Here is a 26,283-nt window from a genome sequence, read left to right on the forward strand (position 1 = left end):
GGAAAGAAACACACACAGCCTCAGGCAATGCTACTTAGGTAAAGGTCCCTGGGTGGAAATTTGATCTAAGATAAGTTGTGCCAATAAAGAAGGAACTTCTTTACATAAAAGTAAATAAATACACAATATAAACTAGCCTGAATGACTGGAAGGCTTTCGGTAACAATAGTCAAGGTAGCCTTTGCTAGATGTTTGGGATCAGGATAACACCTCTTCCAAATCACGGATGAGGTCAGTAGGTAGGTACTGCCCCACTCTCCCACACCCGCACTCCCCCTGTAGAGAAAGGACAAGCTTCAATAAAAAATCCAACGCACCAATATGTAATCTCTAATGTTTCATTTCTTATATGTCTTGGGAACAAGGAGGGAAAAACAAAGATATAAACAAAATTAACCCCAAAACACATGCTCATACGTCACAGCTTGTTTTCCCTTTATTACAAGCTGGAAACTTCTGGAAAAGGTCACCACACTGGATCCTCAGTTTTTCTACAAGGTCATTTCAAGGTAAGGACAAAAACCCCACAGGATCTACCTGAGCAAAAACACTGCCACACAAATGAACGGTCACTTCATGTTTTTTTTTAAAAATGTGCACAGATTATTCTAAATTGTGTCCAAACTAACAACAGGGGTGAGAGGCAGGATACTGAATTATTGACAGTGTACAACATCTGGCCTGTACTTCTTAATTAGATCATAAAGAATCCCGGAGGCAAATGCAAGAGGATCCTTAGAATTGGAGCAAGCACCTACTCTAAGCAGGAAAATCAATTTGTTTGCAGCACTGTCATTTTGTTTCTCAACTGGTCCCACAGCCAAGGACCACCTAATACACATTTAGTGTTAAATTGCAACTTAAAATTCACACAATTCAACAATGAATGTAACTCAGCATCATTTAAATGCAAAGAACTTCCATTCCTTTTAGCAAGCCAACAATCCAGCAGGTCCCTCCCAGCTGCTCCTCCAGCTGCTGGCAAGGGTCTAAGTCACCCACCCCCCCCCCCCAATGCCACCACATCACTAACCCTGCACTACTTGCTGAACTCCTCCAAACCTCAGCTTCCCCATCTGCAAAAGTAGCAATAATAATGCCAACACTATTGGGAAGATTAAACAATCTTGTGTATAAAGAAAAAAACATTTAAGGATAAAGGTGGTCAGATATACATTGACAGAAAATTAGACTTTTGGTGGTGAGCACGCAATACAATGTACAGAGGGGGTATTATACATGTTTACACTTGAAATTTATATATTATTAACCAATGTTACCCCAATAAATTTAATTTCAAAAAAGAAAAGTAATTTTAGGGTTTGTTTGGGTTTTGGGGTTTTTTTTGGGGGGGTTGTCTCATCATCAATAAACAATTGAATTCCAATGGCATTCTAAAAAAGAGGGAAGAAGAAATAATGTCATGTCTGGATCATGGAAATATGGTCATCAAAAAGACCCCAAAAGTGTTGTCTGTTTATTCCTCCAAGCAAAACGCGTTCAGCACATGCTACGTGCAAACACTGTGCTGAACGAACGAGATAACCAACACCCACCCCGAAGCCAAGCTCCACCAGTGGCCATTCCTTCCGCACCGGTTACAGCGGGGCCGCTGTGATGGGGGAGGGGGAGAGCAGTGCAGGAGGCGGCCTAAGTTTGGACTTCACAGCCTCAGCTGCCCCATCTTTAAAATGAGGAGGTTCCTAAAATGAGATCACCCGTGCCCCATGACAAAGCTAAACAGGCACCACATGACCCTGGCTTGTTCCCCACAGATGTGAGGGTTCACGTGGACAGAAGGATGACACAAATGTCACTGACGGATGCGGACCCTGTGAGGGGCACAGTCACGCCTTGTGAAGGAGAGTGCCTGCTGTGTGCGGTTAAAGGATTTACAAGCATTATCCGATTAATCTTCACCATAAATATGCCAGGCAGAGATTACAGTCATTGTTTGGACAGATAAGGAAAAGGAGGCACCCAAAGGTTGTCGGGGTGCAGGAGGGATCCCAGCCAGAATCCCAGGAGAAGGGAGATCCCAAAGCTCACCACCCTCCAGCAGAGGGAGCTCAGGGGGGAAAGCCCTGGAGAGCAGGCAGCGTCACAGCGGAGAGCCAGTGCCAATCACTAGAAAACAAAGAAATCTCCAAGAAAAATACCCAGCCCTCAACCAGTGAATAAATAATTCCTGTGACTCACCCCCAAATCAGTGATGCTCACTGATCCCCAAAATGGTAGTAAATGTCCCACCAAAAGTCCATAAACATTTGCAGGTTTCTGAGTGAACAAAAATATTATGTGCTAATTGCAACATCTTGCAGGGTGTATTTGTGGCTTTCATTACACGACCATTTAAATATACAGACTCTTGAGGGCAAAGGAACATCAAGAAGATATTGAATAAAGAAGTATATCTCTCTTTTTTGAAATAAGTAAATTAAAAATTCCTCAACACAGCCTTCAAATAATTAAACTTAATCAGCAGCTCTCTCATATAGGATGCTTTAAAAATTCACCAAAAAAACTTACAATAAAATGTACCTGAGGCCCCTTTGGTTATTAAATACCTAAGAGTTGAAATAATCAACATTTTATATTCACTGCAATTGCTTATATTGGAAAAATACTCACCGGAGATCTAAAGAAAATAACAGCTTTAATTTAGAAAGTTACAGGCGTCAAGAGAAAAAAATAACTGATAAAAACAGGAAAAGAAGAGAGAAAAATAGCACTTGCAGATGATATGTTATACACCTAGAAAACCCATAGGAAACCTCTGAAAAATACTGAAACCAATGGAGTTCAGTAAAGTAGCAATATACAAAATAAATATATAAAATCTATGGGAGCAGAAACAACAAAAATTGAGTCTCATTCTTAATTAGCATTTTTAAAAAGATGTCTCAAAATAACATGAATGACAAATGAAAAAGGCAAGTCACAAAGATTAAGAAAACTACAATACTTCGTAAAAAGGACTTGAACAATAGCAAGATATACCATGTTCATGCATTAAAACAATAATACTGTAAACTGAAAAGAATATTCTTTTAAATGTATTGAAAGAAATCTTTTACTAAACATAAAATATTTATTTTTATAAATTCCTAATTTTTCTCTATTATCTGTATATTTTATCTTTTTGTTAGTATCAGGTATTATTTTATATCTTGTTAAAATATAATACCTTATTAGAATAACAAATGAATATCAAAATTCTGAAATGTAATCTGTTTTGAGGCTGTATTTTAATTGAATTTCCAATTGTCTTAAATACTTCAGTATGTGTTAACTGAGTTATTAGAAGAAATAGGTTTAATAAGATTGAGCAGTAGACACAGTGAGCCAGGAAAAAAAGTGGCTAGCTTCATTTCTGTCCCTTCTTTCACTCTCAAGATAAATGTGATTTGCAGTAAAATAACAGCAATGATAGGTACTGTAACCACGATCCGCACATCACACTGCCACTGGCCTCAGAGGTAAAACACCCAAATGGAAGTGGAAACCAGTCAGAGGCCCTCACATGTAAGTTAAATGCTCCCCAAATAAACAGCAGGAAGGACTGGCAAATACATTCATTTTCAAAGTAAATATTAACTTAATGAGCTTGGTGACCGGAAAACTGATTCTGCTCTCTCGAGATTTTCACTTCCCTGCTCCTTGTCATCAAAAAGAAAAAGAAAAAAACACCAAGCGGGCACAAATTCTCCTACGTCTGAGCCCAATTGGTACCAGGAGAGGATCTAAAAATAACTCCTTATGTCCTCAGATCTTCCCAACTCGAAGTAAACCAAACCACACACACACACACACACACACACACACACACACACAAGACAGAACTAGTGTCTGAAATGCAGTGGGGAACCCAGAATGCTCAGGTCTTTTCCAAAGGTCATAATTCTGCTAACTGCAGAACAGAGGCCAATCATGACAAAGCATCAGCATCTCCTGCCTGCTACTCTGCTCTCCTCCTTCCCTGGCCTGCTCTGGTCACCCAGGACAGAGTTACGTCTGTCACAGCAGCAGGATGGCACAAGCAGCCAAAAGGTCATAAACTGACTGGGCCCACTGCCAGGGCTGTGAATGGGCCCCAGGTGAAGGAAATGCAGTGGTTTGTGGCTACACATGGTCCCTACCAAGACCGAGCAGTTTCGGGGAGGGGGGGGAGTGGGGGGAAGGAAAGAATACCCGATGATACTGGGAGGGTCAGGAAAAAGAGAAAGAAAGAAAAAAAGGGTCTGTTTTTCTCAGCACCCACTTACCAATAAAAAGGAATACAAAGCATTCACGGTCTCTCTTCCTGCCCACCTAAAATCCCTTTTCTTACAGAGATGTAAATATTTAAAAGCTCAGCCCATTTCCTCGATCTTCTTAACCTTCACAAAGGTTTCAGGTGTCACAATATGAAATAAAAATGAAGCTAGAATCACTTCACATGCATAAGCTAATAGTCAGGATTTGAAGAGAAAGAATAAATATATTATCTCATGTATTCTGCTCAATAGTAACTATTTGCCTTGCTGAAGGGAGGCGATTTAAACCCATTGAAAGATCCTCTGAGACTGTTTTCTGAACACACCAGTTAAAACACATACCAGTTACAACACATACCAGCATCACTCTCACAATGTCTCCCAGCAGGCTGCTGATTCACGATACCTCATCCATCCGTTAACCTTCCATAACCCTCATTGTCTGCTGAACCCTAATGTCTCACCGGAAATTTATATTAAACTATTACTACTAGAAGGAGGAAGCTTATATCTTCAACAGTTCCACCCGGTCCCCACCCAGATACAGAGAAAACCAGCAATACCAGCAATGTAAAGAGTAATTTAAAAAAGAGACCTGCTTGATCTCACACCAAACAACTATATTCTCTCTGGCAATTTATTTAATCTCTCTGCACCTCAGCTTCCCCTTGGTAAAATGGGTGGAACTTGGCTCAAAAATGACATAGGCATCTACTGCAGGAATCTTTTCAGTTCACTTGCCCTTATGTCTTAGTGGGAAATCATTCACCTACTGGAATTACTACCAAATATCAGCTGCGTCTTTGCATGAACTGTAGGTGCATCCCCATCTACACACCGAGTGTCACTCACATAGTGCCCGTGTGCTGTCTCTCCCTTCTCCTGCGACGAGGCCCAGTAAAATGCTAAGCACACGCTGGAATCAGAGAGACTAGGTTAGAATCACAGATTAAACCACTTTCTAGCTGAGGGGCACTGAGCAAGTCACAACTTCGATGAACCTCAATTTCCATATTATCCTTTTGTATTTCCTTTTTTCAGATGTTTGCCCCATGCAGAAAATACATGTTTTACAAAGCTAAGATTTTCCTCCTCTACACACAATGGTGTTTTCACTTAACACTGTCATTTTTATTTAATGCTTTTTACTATTCTGTAAATTTTTCTGCAATGAGAATTACTTTTTTAGTAGCAAACATTCAAATTATTTAGTGAAAAATATGTAACTGCGATAAAAAGGAAAAATTCAGAACCTGATAAAAGCCCAGGGTGAGTTAAATAGGCCTACATTGCCTGAAAAAAATGTTTTTCAAATTGAGGGAAATGCATATATATAACACAATATAAGAAGGGGAATGAAGGGAATGCTGTAGATACTAAAAGTACCTGAAACTGTTGTCATCCGATTATGGTCATTCATACGTGTTTTAAGATTTTCATCTTCTATTAACTGTAGAGAAATTAATGTAAAGCTGACCAGTATACCTTGCAAAGTACATATTTATTTATATTTTCCTTTTATGACTAAAGCACCTTTTCCTTGCACATATAACACATCATGTAGACAAAGTAATGCAAACCTCTTGAGGGAAGTTCTGAGCTCAATTAAGGCATCTGGGGACAGGCCATATGTTACCAAGCATTTTGCACACCTGAACCCCAATATCTAATGACTCAAGGATGCTCATTTATAAAATTAAATAGTCTGCTTTTTAAGGGAAGAGAAGCAAGCACTGCAGACACTCTTCATCATATTCACCTAAGACAATATAAAGAAGCTATATAGCTGATTGAAAATAAATGAGCACGTACAACACAAAAGAACTTGTGAATTCATGCCTTGAGTGACTGTTACAAACCCACAATTTTATCTCATCAATTTTATCTCTCCTTTATAATTTCTTAATTAATAAAATTTTCATTAAAATTTTAAAAATAACCATAAGTTATCCTTATTCGTTTTTAATCTGTTATGGAATAATGTCTACTTAGCCCTTCTTTGTTTAAAATTTCTTTATCACTGCCTTAGCTTTTCTTTTGGCTAATATAGCTGGAAAATTAATAAGATATCAAGCAACATACAATTGTGGATCTGGGGCTCTATTTTCTGAGCCAAAATCAGGATGCATGATCTCAAATCAAGAGCTGTTCAAAAAAAATTCAGGCTGCGTGTGACTACACCAATATCCATCTTCAATCCCTTCCTAAGAGTTCAGTAATAGGTATTTTAGAAGAGTGGCTATCAATCTTTTTATCATCAAAATATGCTTGTAGGCTGTGACACACTCAAAAACTAACCCCGGTAACTGCAGCAGCAGTATTTTCAAGGTGTGGTTTGGGGTAGGGTGGTAGAGAAGCCCACACCAATATCTCAGGGAGCTTTTAGAAAACTCTTACCCTCTGTGCCCAACACTGTTTAACAGCACTGTGCAAGCTCCTTCCTTTTTGAAAATCCTTTACAGCAGAAGAAATAATGCTCTAAGGCAACTAAGCTATAATCATAGCCCAGCCTTAAGGCGAAGAACAGACTAGAAGAACATATTTCAGTTTGTTGCCACCAAGACATATGTCACGGGTGATAACTTCCTACTTGGCACATTCCTACGGGCAAACTCTGAAATATGCCAAATTCCTGATACTGTAACTGCAACTTAGCCCCTTACTTCCCCACAGAAATACATCAACGCAGCACGGAGAGACTGACGTCAGTCTGCTCTACAGTATTTTAAGGAAATTATTTGCATACTTCAACAGGCCAGCTGATCAGAACACAGAGTTGGAACACTGTGTTTGAGGTCAGCTAGACTAGAATGGTAATTCCCTGAAGGTAAAGGTATCTTCTCGAATCACACTTCACAGACCTCTCACCTGAGGGTACCCACAGGTTCAGAGAACACAAAGAAGAACATGGAATTGGTGACTCTAGAACTCCCCGGGTTCTCTGTACAATTTCAAGTCTCTTTCAATACTTACAAGTCAGATCTGCTAGGCTGGAAAAACGTGTATCAGTGAAAAGTCAAATAAGTACTCTACCTGACACAATGTTGGCTGAATACACAGTTACATGTTGAAACAATTTTTGTACTTTATTTTAACTGGTCATAAGAGCCTTAAAAAGCTTTTTTCCACACATTCCTTATCCATGCATACAAGATTTAATATTATGGAATTTAGAATCTAATGAGTAGCTATTTAAAAGAACATACATATAAAAACCATTAATCTCATTTTTTAAAAAGCACATAATATTGTATTACAAGACACTATAGTAAAAAGTACTGCCATATATTTTTAATTTTCAATAAAATCCCCAGGCTCATATGTTAAAACAAAAGAAAGAGGAAAGGGGAAAGAGGAGGGCAAGGAAGGATAGAGACGGGAGGGGAGGGGAGAGTACAGCTTCAGACCACATGTGAAGCACCACCCAAGCACTTCCACAAGCAACACACTCAAGGGGCCGACTCAGGGGACATCAGAGCTCTGCTGAAGAAAGTCCTGCTCCATGGAATGGGCCCCAGCACAGCTGGTCCTCCACAGTGGTCGCAGCCGAGGAGATGTAACAACTCTACCTAATCCATAGAAACAAGCACAGGGCGGCTGCCAAAGTGAGCCAAAGAAACACATCACAAATGAAAGAAAAGAACAGAACTCCACAAAAAAAGCCTAAACAAAATAGAGACAAGCAATCTACTAGACTGAAAACTAACTGAAATGAAAACAATTCACGGGGAATCAACGGTAGAGTGGATGAAGCTGAGAATCAAATCAACAATCTGCAATATAAGGAAGCAAAAAAAACACCCAATCAAAACAGTGAGAAGAAAAAAAGAATCCAAAAAATGTGGATAGGGTAAGGATCCTCTGGGACAACTTTAAGTGTACGAACATCTGCATCATGGGGGTGCCAGAAGGAGATGAGAGAGCAAGAAATTGAAAACATTTGAAAAAATAATGACAGAAAATGTCCCTTGCCTGGTAAAAGAAATAGACCTTCAAGTCCAGGAAGCACAGAGAGTCCCAAACAAGATGAACCCAAAGAGGCCCATACCAAGACACGTCATAATTAAAACACCAAAGGTTAAAGGCAAAGAGAGAATCTTAAAAGCAGAAAGAAAAAAACAGTTAACTATCTACAAGAGAGCTCCCATAAGACTGTTAGCTAATTTCTCAACAGAAACTTTGCAAGCTAAAAGGGACTGGCAAGAAATATTCAAAGATATGAAAAGCAAGGACCTACAACCAAGATTACTCTACCCAGCAAAGCTATTATTTAGAATCAAAAGAAAGATAAAGAACTTTCCAGATAAGAAAAGCTGAATAAGTTCATCACCACCAAGCCAACCAGTATTACATAAAATGTCTAAGAGAGGAAGAGGAGGAGAAGAAAGGGAAGGGGGGGGGAAGAAGAAGAAAGGGAAAAAGAATAAGAATATGAATAATAAAATGGCAACAAATACATATCTATCAACAACTGACTCTAAAAACAAAATAAACAAACAAGCAAACCAATTCATAGACAATGTTTTAAAGGTTGCCAGATGGGAGGGGGGTTGAGAGGTTGAGTAAAAATGGTGAAGGGATTAAGAAGTATAAATTAGTAGTTATAAAACAGTCACAAGGAGGAAAAGTACAGCGTAAGTAATATAGTTAACAATATTGTGCCCTGGCTGGTATAGCTCAGTGGATTGGGCATGGGCCTGCAAACTGAATGGTGGCTGGTTCGATTCCCAGTCAGGGCACATGCCTGGGTTGCAGGCCAGTTTCCCAGTAGGGGATGCATGAGAGGCAACCACACATTGATGTTGCTCTCCCTCCCTTCCCTTCTCTCTAAAAATAAATAAGTAAAATATTTTTAAATAAAACAATATTGTGATAACCATGTACGGTATCAGATGGGTACAACATGTATCAGAATGATCATTTAGTTATTATATAATGTCCAATCATTGGGGTGTACCCTTGAAACTAATATAATATTGTATGTCAACTGCACTTGAAAAATAAAAAAATGATTTAAAAGGAAAAAGAAAAAACCTGACTCCTGACTTAGCTGATTTCAATTATCATTATGGCTCCTAGCATAAAAGCCATCTCAAATACAAGCAAACAATTTAAGGATTTGGAGATTATAAATTAGTGGCTCAAATTTCAGTCAGAAGGAAGATGGGTATAATGTACTCCCTGCAGCTGGGCCCATTTTGTACTTGAGGAAAACTGCTAAGCACCTAGGCTGTAGGGAGCCTTCCTACACCACAAGTTAGCTTCCCGGAAGGGACTTAAGCAAGCAAATCAAAGCGCTGCCCAGAAGGGAACACCAGCCACCCTCACAGGACGGACTCCCTGCAGGCTAACGGCCAGTGCCTGGGATGCATGATGCTCATGAAGAGAAAATAGGCACTACTCATGCTCCCAACTTCTGTAACATTCTGTCCAGTGGGAATTAAGAATATAAAAGTGACTAATTCTCCTCTAAATGTGTATATTTTGCATTTTGTGACATGAACTTACTCCCTGAATCTTTACACTTCCCAGACATTCTAGCCACAGTCTGGGACAAGACTTAATTATGGTAATTATGCCACCATAATTAGGGAGATGGTAAATGTGATCGAACTAAAGGAAAAAGTGAAGCACAGAAAGTTTCAGGCATCCAAAAATTTCACCTAAATTTCCAATGAGAGAGCTAGAGAGGAAGTAAAGTTCCTTTTTAGTCATCCAAAATGTTGAATTTGAAACATAATGACTTACTGGCATAATCAGAACAGTCTGTAAATTTCTAGACATCTTGCATGGAATAGGTTTGTATCTTCCAGGATTGGCAGACACGACCATGATGAAAACAAAACAGGATATAAAGTTACAAAAAATCTGTCTCTAAAGGGTGACGTTGCATCTGTGCCCAAGTCCCACAATGAAAGATGACAGGAGCTGGTCAACCTATAAATGTCATGGGATTAAATTCTTCGAGACTGGCTGGATTGAGAGTCAAGTTCAGCACACAAATAGAGCCTCACATAAAACAAACATTGATAAATACTTGATGTACACATCTCTGAACTGAAGGAAAGTATCATGACGAGAAAGACATTTGGGAAGGTGGGAGTAGAAGAGTAACAAACGAAACAGTGAGATCAATTAAGAGTCCTGCACTCAGGTCACGGTAGCTGGAACGCCAATGACAATATTCAAATAAGAGATGACTATTTGATAAGGTAGAAAGGCAGGCAAAAGATAGATCATGAAAAGCCTTGAAAGCCAAGCTAGGAGTTTGGACTTGAACCTCCAGCTGACAGGAAGACGGGTTTGTATTTCAGACCTGTCATTCATTTGGAACGGGAAGCAAGCTCTAGGCAGGGCAGCCAGTCAGACCACTGCAAGTCCAGGCAGCACAAGATGAGGCTGAGTGTGCACCTCAGCAGTGGGAACAGAGATGGCAGGAGCAGACAAGAGCCAATTCCTGGACTTAAGGCTCGGAGGGAAATTTAGGACGGTGTCAAGTTTTTGCCTTGGAAATTCATGTGGCTGTTAATGCTAATCACTGAAATAGGACAGAGAACAGGTGCAGGTTCAGGGAATATAAGAATTGGTAACATTGTGTAAGTGCTGAGATCGAGGTGCAGAGGCAAAAACCTCTGTCGGGCAGCTGGAGTTGAGTCAGCCACACTGATGTGAGTATAACCCATAGGGTAGTCAAAAGCAAGAGACAGGCACGCCACTCGAGGAGAGCTCACAAAAACAACCACGCAGAACACAGGGTTTCCGTTATGATGAAAGAGATAGGGGAGACTTAACCACGCTCGGAGCCTATGGTGAAATACCTACATACAAAGGAAGAGACAGAAAATGTAGATAAGAAAAACTCAATTACACAAGTTTCTGGCACAGAAAGGAATCAAGAGGAGAGGAGGAGGGACGAGCCTAGAACAGAAGACAATCCTCTGAGATGGGGGGCGGGGGGTGAGGGGTAAGATGGGAGCAAATCAAGGCACCTGCGTGGGCACGGCGCAGATGCCCGATAGTACTCAGTGTTGCAAGAACTGGGAGACTGTTATGAGTTGAATCATGCCCACTAAAAATTCCTATGCTGAAGTCAACCCCCAGTGCCTCCAAATGTGATCTAGTTTAGAAACAGGGTCATTGCAGGTGTAACTAGTTACATTAAGATGAGGTCACCCTGGAGTAGAATGGCCCCCAATTCATTATGACTGATATCCTCATAGAAAGGGGAAATTTGGACATGCAAACGTTCACTGAGGGAAGACTGTGTGAAGACACCCAGGAAGGAGAGGGCCATCCACAAGCTAAGGAAAGAGGCTTGTTTGGGATAGATCCTTCTCTCACAGCCCTCAGGAGAAAGCAACCCTGCCAACACTTTGACTTTGGACTTCTGGTCTGCAGAACTGTGAGACGATAAATTTGTGTTGTTTAAGTCACCCAGTTTGTAGTAATTTTCTGTGGCAACTCCAGCAAACAAATATTCAGGGAAAGTCATCTACTTAAAGGAAGGAGGAGTGGAGGAGAGTTGCTAGAGGTTTCGGGGGAGTGGAAAGGTTTCGGCAGGAAACAGGCCAGCCATACACTGTAAGTTGTACACGGTTGCCTCGGGTTCCAGCTAAGGCTGGAGACAATAAATTTATTTATAGAGTGATTTCCTCAAGCAGCTCTTGGCAGCCACTGGGCAAAAAAGGAAAAGATGCCAGGTCAAAATCAAGAGCTGGCAGAGTAGATTGCAAGGAAAGTACAAAGGGGCAAGGCCATTGAGGATACTTGCAAGAAAGTGATGGACCGCAAGTGAACAGAGAAGGAGTGGCTGGGCTGTGGACTGGAAGAAAGGGACAGGGCAGGCGAAGGAGGGGTTATCTTGAAACTGGAGGCCAGTGAAGAAGAAGAAGAAATAGAGGGAGTTTGGCAGGAGTGAGAGAGCTAGAAAGGCAAGACTGTAACTGTTAACTGGGGTTTGTTAGTTTGGAGGAGGAAGTCAGGGAAACTGAAGCTAGTCTGTTGCACGCAATGTATACATCATGCACAGACACTGAGGCCTCCAATGATGACGACAGTTAGGGTGGGAAAAGACTGCAACAGCTTTCCCCAACCTCAGCGTATGAAGAAGAATGACCAAGAATTTCCCAAAATCATATTGGTACCGAAGCCCTGGACTCTAGATCTCAAAAATCACCGCCACATTTATCATTGCAGGTATTATAGTTATGTGTTTCTACAAAATCACAACAGGGAACATGGACTAGAAGCTGAAGGCAATGAACACTGTCCCCATATAGGAGGTCTGTCCAGAAGGTTTCCTGCCATGTACTATGAAAAATAGAGACATTTATTGAAGAATGTACAAGATAAAAGAAACGTTGCACATAAGACAATGATGCCTCAGTCCCCTTCAAAGTAGACACTTTGGGACCTCACACAGTTCTCTCAATATTTTCCTGAATCTTATCAGTATCTGAAATCCCTTCCCTTTCAAAGGTGTTTTTAACTTTGGGAAAAGCCAGAAGTCCAGGGTACCAAATCTGGGCTTTAGGGGGGCTGAGTCACCTGGGTGATTTGATGTTTCACCAAAAAATTCTGCATGAAACATGATGCATTAGCCGACATATTGTTGTGATGAAGCTGCCAATCACCAGCGGCCCATAGCTGTGGCCTTCTGAATCATCTGAATAGTTTCCACAGAGGAATGTTCAAGCTTCGTGCAAAAGTTGGTACAGATTCATTGCTCAAGTTCACTCAGTCATTTTCAATGAGATGGCCACACAGTACACATGCTCACTCAATGCATCTAATACCCCCCACTGACTAGTACAGTGAAGTCATCATTGTTCATGCATATGAACAGTGTTCCAGCCCACTCTCCTTGGCTGCCAGGTTACACTGATGTCATGCAAACTGTTCTTGTTATATTAACAATGGCTGGACTTTTTTCCAGACATAAGTCATCATATCTCACAAAATGATTACACTGAGCAGATAGGAAGCAAGCTAACCTATAAGAAGGTACCTGAAGAAGTTACAGATCAGATGTAAAAATGTGAAGTTATTTGATAGGCTCTGTACACATTTATCTGATATACAAAAGATAAAGCAGCTGGATAACACCAAAATGTGTTGGCAGCCCCTGACACTTTGCAAACATCAAATAGCTGAGCACAGAGAATAATTAAACTCATAAATGACCACCCATTTTTTTTCAAACAATAAGGACTTAACTTTCTGGATCATATACCGTAAACAGATAAAACTCCTTGCATTTTGAAGGTTTATTTCAATCACTAAAATTTCTGTATTTCTCCCCAAAAAGCCAAGCACAGTCAATACTTTGTTCTGACTGAGCTAAAATAACAGAAGCATGAAGCAGAGCTAAAACTAAACAATTTAACCTCTTAATTTAGACACAGAATCATTCATGAATTGCTGTGGCTTTAGACTTTTCCAAGTCTTTCTATACATATATATATTTACATTTAATTGGAGCTTTTTGCTTCCAAAGTTCAAATGGTTTTAATGTGGTGATTTCACATTGGGGCAGATTAACTGTACTTGTGACCTTTTACATTTTAGATATCATTACTATTTTAAAACAAATGAAATTTAAAAAATAAGATTCAAAAATTCACCAGAAGTCACAGTGTAGCCATTGTTCATTCTTCCTGGGAAGAAAGGAGCCACCAAGGGGACACGCCATGGCCATTCATGGGGGGGACCAAAGGTGAGAAAGAAATTTGGAAAGTTCTGCAATAGTATCACAGACAGGAAGTTGACACTTACTAGGAGCTCTCATCACAATGTCACCACAAACACTGTGTGCCCTTTAAGCCGTGACACAAAACAGCAACCTGCTTTCATCCTGCAATCTGGCCGAAGCATCTGTCTCTCCAGCTACTATTTACTTAGCCCCTTCGTTTTAGCCGTGTGCTGGGTCAAACCCTACGGCTCCCAACAGCAGAGAGTTCTGTGGGGAAAAACAATAAAAGGACAAACTAAAACCAATAAAACTTATTTGGAATATCCTTATGACGAGTTTGTCCACCTCAAATGTGTAGATTAAACCCACAGGACATAAAATGCTTTGCATTTTAATCAGGACCCAGATACACAATGAATGAAAGGCAAAATGATCATTCTTAGAACGTCCTCTCTCCAAATACAATGACTTCAGCAAAACTCCCTATTCTAACAGAAGCGCTATCAGTGTAACAGTCCGAGACCCACAGTACTTAACTTCCAGAGCACCTCATTTTCTCTCTGCAAGCATTTGCACACAGTTCCTGAATGTAATTCCAAGCTGTTTATGAAAATTAACAGTCATGATATTTCAGCCTATTTAAGAACAAGTAAATGAACATTTTTCAAACAGTTCCCTATTTTTTTTCTTCTCCTCAAGGTCAAACATGTGTACACACCCTAGAAAAATCCTCTACGTAAATCAGCCCATAGCAACTAAACTCAGCTCCAGGCACACTGGAGGAGGCCACTCCTTTAGACCAGGAGCCCTCCCACTCACGAAGATGGAGAAGGGAGGAAGCTGCCACACCTCTCTGCCCATCTAAGAAGCTGACCCTGGCCTGGGTTTTAAGACTCAAGTCCTAACTGAATTCCAACACACAGCAGAGCTCCCCTCACTTTGAGAGGAAGAACACAAAACAAGTTCAAAAAACTTCTATCACTATAATCTGAAGACGATCTTAAAAGAAGTCATGACTTCCTGTTTATATAACTACTTTATGCTCTTTTCTCACCTTGGTAAAACTATAATTTTATGTTGATTATTACACAGGATTCTACCATACACCTAAGCATAGAAAGCAACTTGAAGACCACAGTCTTAACCGATTGATTTTACAAATAAGAATGAAACCCTGGGTAAATTAAATGGCTGGCCCCAAAAGGTAGGAACCAGCAAACGAGAAGTCACTTTGTTTGACATTCAGCTCAACACTCTCCTTATTGGCAACAGATATTTACTCTCATTCCAGTTACTGAATGTTTACCACATTCAAAACACCTGAGGGATTACAGAGCCTCATGCAGTCATCCTCTGAAGGAACATGAAACATGGCAGGTTTTAGACAATATTCTCACAGTTTTAACTACTGTGAAAATCACCAAAAAAGCTTTATATGGAATTGTAGGGGAATATTTGAAAATAACTCTCCTCAGAGCCCCATTTCTTCATTTCGAACTAAATCCTTCATCCTCCTGGTAGCCCTCCCAACTGCAGAAGGTGGATGTCATGGCGAGAGCACGGGTGTGGAGGAGGAGGAAGACCAGGACAATGATAAAACCAATTCAGAGACAGGTACTTTGCGCCCATCACAATTCTGGAACCTTTGTAAACTGAGCTTATTTAACCCTCACAACAATTCTGTAACAGGAAAGAGTCCATCAACGGCTCGAGAGGATGGCTAAGTTAGGGTTTATTTATACACAGGCATGCCTTCACTACCACTGCCTCCCAGGCCCCGGCCCTGGGTCTTCTCCGGACTACCTGGAAACCACCTGGCCCCTCTGGACCTCAGTTTCTTCATCTGTGAGGTGACGCAGGGGCCCCATGACCTCCACGGTCTCTTCTAGAGACCTACTGATGTGAGGTATTTATGCAACCTCTTGTGGTAGAGAGGAAGGAAAACACTCTGTAAAAGCTATGGATAAATTTTCCTCAAATTACAAAATCCAGACTTTGAGTGTACAGAGGTTTAGGGGTAATGGCGGGTGGGTGGGTAGTTGTGGGTTTGATAGCTTCATCGTTAACTTTCATCTAGGCTCCAGCCTCAGGTGATTTTGAAAGCCACGTGTCACAGCCACAGGACAGAAGAACATGCAATCGTGAACAACGGTATTTAAACAAGACGAGGGCTTTTTTACATCCCTAATGATGATTAGAAGTCATCTGTAAAAACACAGGAAAATGACATGTTTGTCACAGGTTAGAAGGAAAAAAGCAAGATATAATATGTGGACTATGGGTTGTTTTTTTGTTTTTTGGTTGGTTTCTTTTTTTGCTTGTTTTTTAACATGAGGAAACAAGCAAGAACTTTCAACAATGGTTGTAACTGGATAATAGGATTTGGGAGATTTTTTCTTTCTCCTTTTCCTTATATTTCTTTTTTATGTGATCTTAAATTACCTCCATAATTGGAGGAGAGACTTTTCTTTATAAAGAAAGAAAAGGTACCCAATATTCTCACATTGGTTTCTTCTGAGAAGAAAGAAAATGCTTTCCTAACAACATCTCGGTTAACACTGCCGAAATTCCTGAAATGCAGGTTTAGGGAAACCATCATTATTACCTGGTACACATGGGCAAGAACAGATTCCTCTATCGCTTCCGGCCTGGAGTGACTAAGTTTCATAGGATGCTTCAGGAATGCTGGCAGGGGAAGTTGCTCTGCAGTCCAGGACACACAGCTTCGCAGAGCTGGGCCCGGAAAAAGAACAGGTGCAGCTGACAGAGCAGCAGACCGTGAGAGCCCAGGGACGCTGGCCCCGCCCAGAAATCCCAGTCTGAGCGGGTTCTCCCTGGATGGTCCTGCCCTGCACCACAACCAGCCACAGGGCCAAGGGGACTTTCCGTGAGCACAAATGTCCTTTCCTCTCTGAAGCACTACAGCAAAGGTAGCATATCCCATGGATCCCACAGCTGTTAAATCATCACACCAAACTACTCTACGCTTTCATTAGGCCTCAGGATAAGCACACTGTGTAGATACATCTGTGTTCATACATAAACACACAATAAATATGTATACACATGTGGCCCAGTTTACAACACAGATCAATTACTGTGGCTTTGGACGGCGACAGTGAACCACCACTCTATAGCACTCTTGAGAGCGTTTTGTAAACACATTATTTCTCTGGTGACTCCCACTGATACAGAAAAAACTCAGGAAAGAGTGCAATTGAAAAATCACATTCACAATGCTATTAATTACCTCTGCCTGACTTGAACAGGGTTTTTTTGCTACTTTGTAGCAGGTAGATAAAGGCAGATCTGATATACAAAGAATAGGAAAACTAGAACAGGAAAAGTCAGCTCCTCCTCTGGGAGTCTGAGAGAAGACCTGTGGCGTCAACAGCGCATCACACCCCGGTTCAGAGGAGGTCTGAGAGGAGCTGAGGAGCCGAGGAACCGAGGTGCCCGGCTCCTGCCAGCTCCAGGCCTGTCCTGAGCGCCTGCATCGCCCTGGGCTGGGCAGCACTGCCACCACTGAGAAGGCAACACCACCGAGGCCTGCAGTGTCCTTTGTGTGTCTGTTAATTTAAAAAGACATATTTCTGTTCATTCACTTGACTAAGCATTTAAAATCAGAAAACAGTATGATGTAACTATAGGGACATCATCCCTTGTTGGGTTTTTTTAAAGGCATTTATTTTTCTGTTTCTAAGTGCAAAGTTGGCACCTATTGACTTGACCTGACAGTAATTAAATACATCTAACATTAGATAAAGAAATTTAACCTACCTCGTCAAAGGTGGTGTCGTCTTTCTTCAAAGCTGCAAAATAAAAAGGGAAAGTAAACAGTTATTGTGAAACATCTCAAAGAGACCAGGTATCTAAGTTCTAAAAAACAGAAGGAATACCAAAGCAGTATGGTGTTTTCATTTCAAAAGTAAAAGTGTACCCCAACCTGAATAACAATGTTACAATACAAAGATGAAAACTGCAAATGAGAGAGAAAATTGCCCAGCATGCATCTTTGCGAAACACTCTCACAGGTATGTAAATGATACTGTCCTCCCAAGTAGGGAAAAGAAGTATGCATATCTCCCCCTTATCTTCTTTAGTAGGAAAATGTTTAAATGGAAGTATGAAAGAATCAAAAAGTAATATTAAAGAAATTTCCCTTGAACTTCCGGTTTTTGAGCACATATCATTATGCATGGTATATGGTCCTCCCAAACCAACAGTGTGGCCCCCACTCTGCACAGTGCCCTGAATGAAATTTTCATACTGAGAGAAGTTTAAATACGGTGATAAAAGACCCAGCATATACAGTCAGCACTGCAGAGACATAACTCAAACATTTTAACATGAGAAATTTTATAACAAAGTATCAACACAGAAAGCAATACATTTGTAGTATCTTATAGGAACTAGTAAATACTCGAAATTTATTTTAAATGTATATGGCTTCAGAACTGGAAAAGAGAAAAAGTATTTCATGAATAGCTGGCAAACACCGAGTTCCTTAAGTCCTTCAATTCCTTAGAATGTTTCACACTAAGGTAATGCACAAAGTAGCTAAATTAGCTGAAACCACTCATTGGAGAAATGTTTCAAATTTATGGAATTGTGCATAGGCATTTATGGTCTACACACCGGTTAGTTCCACTCCACTGAGAAGTACCTGGGTAGCTCTTACTGAGAAAGCAACGTTCTGACAAAAGCAAGGGAAAGCAAATTATTTTGGCAATTGAGCTCTGAGACAAGTCATGGGCCTAAACTGAAATATTGTATCAAAGTTTATATTATATAGTCTAGCAATCTTAAAGACATCATTTTTTCCTGTTTCATACTATAAATTTGTCTTTTTTAAAACATCAGTAAGTATGTGGTTGTGGAGGTGAGTGCGTCAAGGGGGATGAGGGCAGGTTGAGGGACAGAGAATGTTTCTGAAAGTTTAATTCTTAGTCACTTCCTTTTGCCTAAGAAACTGATCTATAATAGATTTCCCTACTTCCTTTATTTGAGAACAATTTCTTCTCAGTGGAAAATTAGAAGACAGCCTTTTCTTACATACAATTACATATTTTATTATATATTTGATTAAACTTACATTAAATCTAAAATTACCTATTTCCATCAAAATGATAGAAATGATAGAAATACAGGGTGGAAAAAATGTAGGTTTACAGTTGTGAGCACACAAACAGAGTATATTCTCTTATTATTTTTATTAATTATTGTATTATTTTCCATACAAACAACTGTGAACCTACTTTTGCTACACCCAGTATATAGGATCCTAGATGTTTTTGATGGTTAGTGTTCATTCTTAATCATTAAATTTTAACTCAGAATGTAAAACTCGTCCTCTGGGAGGCTCTCTTTAAGCACCAGTCAACAGTCTTGCTGGACTACACCCCTCGCTCAAACCAAAGCCTGTCCTTCTTTAATTAACATACTTGACTACTGATTCCACTACAAAATATTAATGACCTATGTAAATATAGACAAGTGGGTCCATCTTAAAAAAACAACAACAACATTTTTCTGGAATAAGAAATGATTAGATCATTGACTCCAAATATAAAGTCAATTAGCCTACCATATTTAACAAAGATGAATGGAAAACATTATGTGGCTACCATACAAGAGACAAATAGCAGCAAGCTTATAATTCACAATACAAACTCTTACATATATTTACTTTGGACATGATAAAAGTTCTGGAAATTTAGCCATGGTTTTTCTTAAGCAAAGTATCCAATAAAAGCCACAGCTGATACTACCCCTTAGAGAAGTGCAAATATGGAATGAAGACCCTCAAGTTGAGAGATGAAGAAAGCAGAAAGCTAGAACGTCTTCAACACTCAGAGTGAACTGTTTTCTTCTTGCCCCTGAGGTCCTGCCAATTCCTTCAACATTCTAGATAAAGAAGTGGGGTCTGTAAATAGAAAAGGAGGAAATAGAAGAGGGGATTGCAGGTGTATTTTCTAAGATGTAAGTGCAGAAGCCAAACTCTCTCCCCCAGATACTACACTTTTCTCAAACCCTGGATACTAGAGGTAGGAATGTTTTAAGACCTACCGCTTCATTGAAACCCTCCATTACTAGACTGACACATTACACAGTTTCTTCTAAATACTGAATCATTGCCCTGAATAACAGTTAATAGTAACAACAAAGGCCAAGTAAAGGTGTCATTTCAAAATATTTATCAGGTCACTGATGACCTAAACAAGCACACAACGTCTTGTCTTTTATTACATTCCGTGACTGTCATTAATCCTTCACACAAATGTAAGCCCACAATTGCCTTCAGGGATGTCATGGAATAATAAGCACATTACATGCTTCTGGGTTAACAGAGGGGCATGTATTAAACCATTTAAGGTAATCAGATATTCTAATCCGTCCTCTGCTCAGACACTGCTTGCTCTAAAAAGCTTTCCATGATCTCACCAAGGCTCAAAGTGGTGCCCCTCCTATGTTCTTCAGTAGCAAATCACGCTATTCTTCAAGGTAGCATTTTTTACTCTATACATATTGCCAATCTCATTCATTGGCCTGTCTTCTCAAAGTCCTGAGGACAAGGACCAGAAACAATGGTCATGGAATCTGAAAGCTAGAGTAGTATCTAGAACATAGGAGGTACTCAACAATTATTTGTTGAATTAAATGAGTTACACAAGGATACCTCAATGGCAAAAAGATAACACCTTACATTTCGAGGCACTTGAAAGTTTTGACATACGAAAGCCATACACTATTCTCTCCTATGAAAGGATCCTAGATGTGAATTCCATTTCATAGTTTTCAAATTAAAATCTTTTGAAATGACATTGGGAGAGGTACAACAGTTAAATTTCATCTGACCCTTCAACCTTACCGTCCTCTTTTCTGACAGGATGGACTTATCCAGTGACAACTGGCCTCTAGAATTACACACTGACGGCACATGGTTACAAACCCGAAAATTCATTTGACTCTTTAAAAATTAAAAATTTATTTAACCACAGACTCTTCCTTTGACTCAGTTCTCACAAAAACTCTTCTAAAGAAATGGTATACGTGGGTTTCATCTCATATATCACAAAGTATAAACTTCTGTTCTCTCAAAAAAATCCAAATAAAGGTGAAGAAATGCATTCAAATGAATATGAAGAAATGTCACCTGGACCTTAATCTTACACCAGATATTTCAGAAAGCTTTTCTCCTCCTAGGCTGATATTCAAAAAGAAAAAAAAAGAGGAAATAGATTTTAATATAAATGTCTTGAACAATTAGCAAATTCCATTTTGTCTTTGTTTATGCTAACTTAAATTTTTAAAAAGCAGGACAACTGTAGTAATTTCTAAATAAGTCCACAGGCTGACACTATGGATTTAGCAGAAAACCATAAATACTACTGAAATCAGTGAATGACTCTGAAATTCAATTACCCCCATATTGTAAAAGAACCATAGCTGTGTAATAGTCACTCCCTGGCAGATGTCATAAATTAGAGTGCGATGCCTTGAAAGCCAGTGTGTTTTATTAGACCTTTTATAATACAGTGATCTCAGATTAGCTGTATTTGAGGTGGGCAGTGACCAAGCTGGCATGCCCTTTCATGTAGGAATAATTTACACATTAGCATTGCCACTTTTATATAGTCAGAATTATTAATAAACATTTATTAGATATCACATACTTTCAAAAATAGCCTTTATTTTCTTATGGCTAGACATTAATACTGTACACTTTTTCGTACGCTTTTGAATCATACTAAAAAAGCAAAATAAAATTGCTATGTTTACTTCAAAAGCCATCGCATATTAGTTAAAGGGAACGAATATATTGTAATGTTAGATTATTCAGTAGGAGCAAGCACTTCTTCTTTTATCTCCTCCTGAAGTGTCAATGAAGAAAGGAGGAAGACAGGGGATAAACAAAAAACTGGACAGAATAATAAGCCTCCAGCAACGATTTCCACCATATGACAGATATTACACTAGATATTTTATGTACTTCATCTGATTTAATCTTCGAGACAACCTTAAAAAATGTTTACAACCGAGACCTCTGAGGTTTACAGAAACTCTGCTAGTTGCCCAAGGTGCACAGCAAGCAGAGAAAAATGGGCTCAACCCCAGACCAGCCCAACTCTAAAACCAATCCTATTTCCAGCCTGGCTCTACTGTAAAGTCGGTGGCCACTTCTTCCCTTACTTATCTTGCTTTCCACTTAGAAGATAATTACGTCAGTATGATGGAATATGCAATCACGAATAATGATCTTAAATGATATTAACATATTATGAACATCTATTGAGTCTTTATTACATACCACACAGGACCTCACATGTATTATTTCACTAAATGCCAATAGCAAAAATCATTTGCACATAAAAAAATACCTGAAGCTCAGAAGTTGAGGGACCTGTCCAAGGTCACTCTGTTCCAAGTGGAAACACCAGAAATCCCAAGTGCATCTGACACACAGTCCACAATACCCTTAATCTATGCACTGTATAATCCCATTGTAAACCTCAATTCAACAGCCTCCAGGACCTTCAAAACCCTTAAGTAATCAGATTGATTTCACTGACTTTTTATTTTGCAAAGAAAACATCAACAAAATACATAGATAACAAAGATTCACATTTCTGTAATGCTACTTCTAGTAAATGCCTCGAGCTTAATATTCAATCATAATCACTTTAAATCTCTTTATCTCCTTTTACAGTATTCCACAATGAGAGCTGCTGTTCAGAATCAAGATCTTCATCAGTACAATCACCAGTTATGTTTTACTGCACTGTACTGTTTCTGGAAGGAAGTAAAATATAATAGATCTTAGAAGACACTTTAACAAGAGTCAGACTCAAAAGGAGTTTCACATCACTAAATCTCAGGATCCTAGAAGGTCCAATTAACTATAATACCCCGTTTGACAGCACTGTAGTTAACCCAAATTTTACTGATGGCCGATCAAATTCTTGAAATTATTTAAACAGAAGGATTTTTATATTAATGTTCTTGGTTTCTTACTGAGATTCAAGTGCAATGAATTATTTAACACAAAACTGGAAGAGCTCCAACAGAGTCATTAGCATTAGTAAATATACAGTAAATGTGTTTTAGAACAGGGCTTAATGGACTCCAGAACCGACTCTGGGACAGTCTGGGTGAGGGGGCTGAAACATCCTCCTGAATAATAAACACCAACTCAACACCTTTCTCTTCCACTCTTCTTGGTTTAAAACTTCATTAGAATGTGCAGACTCTTCATGTGCATCCCTAACCTGTAAAAATGACTAAATACTGGTTTCATACCATAACCATACAGTCATCTTGGGTAAGATTTTGTATCCTAATACTAAAGTTTAAGTTAAAAAAAAAAGAAAACTAAACACTGACCATGTTTTCTTTTACTTGAAGAAAGTTTGCATATTTTACAATGCACGTATGCAATGATTTTTAAATAAATGGATAGAAGGATGACTACAATACTCACACACACTCCAGGGTTTTATTTTAAAGAATTAAGCACCTTTTGCTTAATTTCCATTAACGCCCTCATTAACGATGATGACAAGTTAAACAAATGAAACAAAAGCTAGAAGGCTTCTTAGGGGCTCTAAGAGGTTATTTTTAGTGCCAGCACTATTTTCTGGCAGAAGACAGTTACCTGTGTGTATGAAAGTTATGCTAGAGGTGGTAGCCACTGTCTTAGAGTTTAAAATGGTTTTCTAAGGCCAACCCTAGAGATCTAGCAAACCCAGTCCACGTGATCCTGTTGTCACCCTGCTAAAATCTGTCACATGGATTTATTCTTAAATGTCCTAAACATTTCTCAGTCGGTTTTTATTTGTTGGTCAGTTGTTTGGTTGGTTGAAAGACAATAGCCCCGGAGCTCTAATAAATGGAAGTTTGAGAGACATTCCTAAATGTTCCGACAAGTTCACGGCGCGCATTTCTCTGCAGCAAATGGAAAAATTCAGAGACCTGGGGACTGAACACCCAAATCTCGCTTTCGAGGACCTGAAGTGCCGAACAAAAGGTCCCAAGGTATCTGTCCCACTTCTCTTTAGATTAGCTGTGTTAAACAATACCAAGACACAACTGAACGTTTCGCCAATTTCCAAAGCTAAATTATTGACTAAACACCCAATACCAAAGACTGCGCGGAAAAAATAACTGGCCCACGCGGCCGCAGAGTCCCGTGTGTGTCTGGGGCCGGGGCGTCACTTCGCCTGTCCCCTGCGGGCGCGAAAGCCTCAGCGTAGTGTCGAGGACACGAAACCCAAATTGTAGGCTTAAGATCATCCACAAATGAAACCCCACATCCTGAAAGAAAAGGGTGTCTCTCCTTTCCGTCATCAGCCCCTCGCCCCGGTCCCGGGCACTGTTCCCTCTACCATACGTGTGCAGCTCAGTGCACCCCACGGGAGCCCCGGGTGGCCACGGCGTCGCTGGTGCTAGAAGCGCGGGGCTGAACGAGCGGGCGCGGGGGCGCGGGGTTAGGTGCCCTGGGCAGCGCGCCACTCACCGATGCGACTGAAACTCTCTGACAAAGTTCTCCGCAACTTCTTCATCTTGCCGATCTTCTCGGCCGGCTGCGGTTCAATGAGATCGCACATCTGGGCGACACCGGGCCACAGCAACTTCCCCAAACTGGTCCAGAGCGGAGCGCAGACAACGAGAGCGCGGCGCGGGGAAGGCGGCTCCTCCTCCTCCTCCACCTCCTCCTCCTCCTCCTCCAGCCGGGAGGCGACGCGCAGGGCTCGGGAGGCGAGCGGCGAGCTGCAGGCTCGGCTCAGGCCTGTGCCACCGCTGGGCAGGCGGGGGCGTCCTACGTGGTGCCGGGGGCGGCCACGATCGCCGCGGCCGTGGTGGCTGTGCACAGCACCGCCGCCGCCCGGCTCATTTTCCCTCCTTTGTAACCCGGAGCGGCTCCGCCGGCAGTGGGGGCGGTGCAGCCGGAGGCGAAGAGGGGGGTGGGCGGGGGACAAAGTGCGGGAGCCTGGGGTCTCCGAGGGCGCAGGGCTAGGACCTGAGCATTCCCAGCAGCTTTCCGGCGCTCAGGTGAAAGAGCCAAGGCGTAGAACTGCCGCCCGGCCCCGCCCTCCTCGCCCCTGCTGCCGTCTCCCCCGCCCCGCCCTCCCTCCCTTCGGGCGACGGCCGCAGGAGCGGGACCCAGGGGTGACCTCGACTCCCTACTCTAAGCCCGTGTCCTCTGCGGCCTCCCCCGCCCCGCTGGTGTCCCCGCAGCGCCCCCTCCAGGCCGCCCCCCACCCTCCTCCCGGGGCCCTGCAGCCCCGCCCTCACTGGAGGATCCGGACGGCCCTAGGAGGGCCGTGAACCCACAGGGCTAGGAGGCGTCCACGCCTGGTGACCGCGTCTGGGACTGTGGAGAGGCCACCGAAAGGAAAGAAACTGAGTGTGGATCGTTTTATCTGAGCAGTTTGCTCTCTGCCACGAACGCGTGTGAAAAGAGCGCGGACTTGGGGGGAAAAGGAGGTGGCCACCTCTGCTGCCTCCCATCTGGGGGAGTGGGAAGGCTTCAAGGATACTCTCAGGCTTAACGGTGACTTTTTTTTTTTTTCCTTGATTTTGCCAAGCAAGCTGGGAAGTGGAAGATGCAAGGGGAAAGGTGGGCCCGTTTAGAGCCAAGAGCAAAAGTGGAAGCTTCAACTGTAACCCCGCAAGGCAGGGCTAGGACTGTGTCCTTCATCCCCTGTCACACTGAGCCACAGACATTGGAATGTGGATGTGAGTGATTTCTGATATGAATACTCAGTTCTACAGTAAGGAGCAAACAGAAGTCCTTAGTCAGTTTCCCATGCTCAGAATATGTTTCTAAACTAGAAGATTTAGAGTCCAGAAAGATTCTGACCTCCTCTTACCCCAACTCAAAAAAATGAACTTTAAAGGGGGGTCAGGGTGGGGGGAGGCAGGAGGTGCTTTATAAAATACCAGAACAAACAGTTCAGGCAGCAAACACACATCATCTTCATTCTACTAAAAGGAGGGTTCCAAATGTCAGTCTCCCAGGGGAGAGAGGAGGAAGATGGGGGAGGGCCTGAATATGTTGATTTGGGGCCAGCAAACTCCTTATGAATAGAAATTTAGTAATCTTGAGTCATCTGGCTGTGCAACAAGAGCCTGTGAACATGTGACAATGCAGTTTGGTTTAAAGGAAGTTTTGGGGAGTTTGTGTTTTGTTAATAGATCTTTATCTTAAAACAAAAACTAGCCCCCCGCCTTCCTTATATTGTGAGGCAGAACTCAGATTTGTTCTCAGTACTGAGCATATTATAGGGTTTTGATAGATTACAGCTAAAAGACCGGAAGCCAAGCCAAGTGGGA

At 41.2% G+C, this 26,283-nt stretch overlaps 1 protein-coding gene across 1 annotated transcript in view; it reads right to left on the reverse strand.

Moving 5' to 3' along the window:
- CDK14 (cyclin dependent kinase 14) overlaps positions 1-25,012 on the reverse strand; it is a 546,733-nt gene extending 521,721 nt beyond the window's left edge. The window contains exons 1-2 of the mRNA XM_028525494.2: positions 24,464-25,012; positions 17,728-17,759 (exon numbers count right to left, since the gene is read on the reverse strand). Coding sequence (XP_028381295.1) covers positions 17,728-17,759; positions 24,464-24,554 — 123 coding nt within the window. The 5' untranslated portion in view covers positions 24,555-25,012. The remainder of the gene's footprint in view (positions 1-17,727; positions 17,760-24,463) is intronic.
- Between the last annotated feature and the right edge of the window lie 1,271 nt (positions 25,013-26,283).

The sequence above is a fragment of the Phyllostomus discolor genome, chromosome 10 (assembly GCF_004126475.2).
Source record: "Phyllostomus discolor isolate MPI-MPIP mPhyDis1 chromosome 10, mPhyDis1.pri.v3, whole genome shotgun sequence".
NCBI classification, from domain to species: domain Eukaryota; kingdom Metazoa; phylum Chordata; class Mammalia; order Chiroptera; family Phyllostomidae; genus Phyllostomus; species Phyllostomus discolor.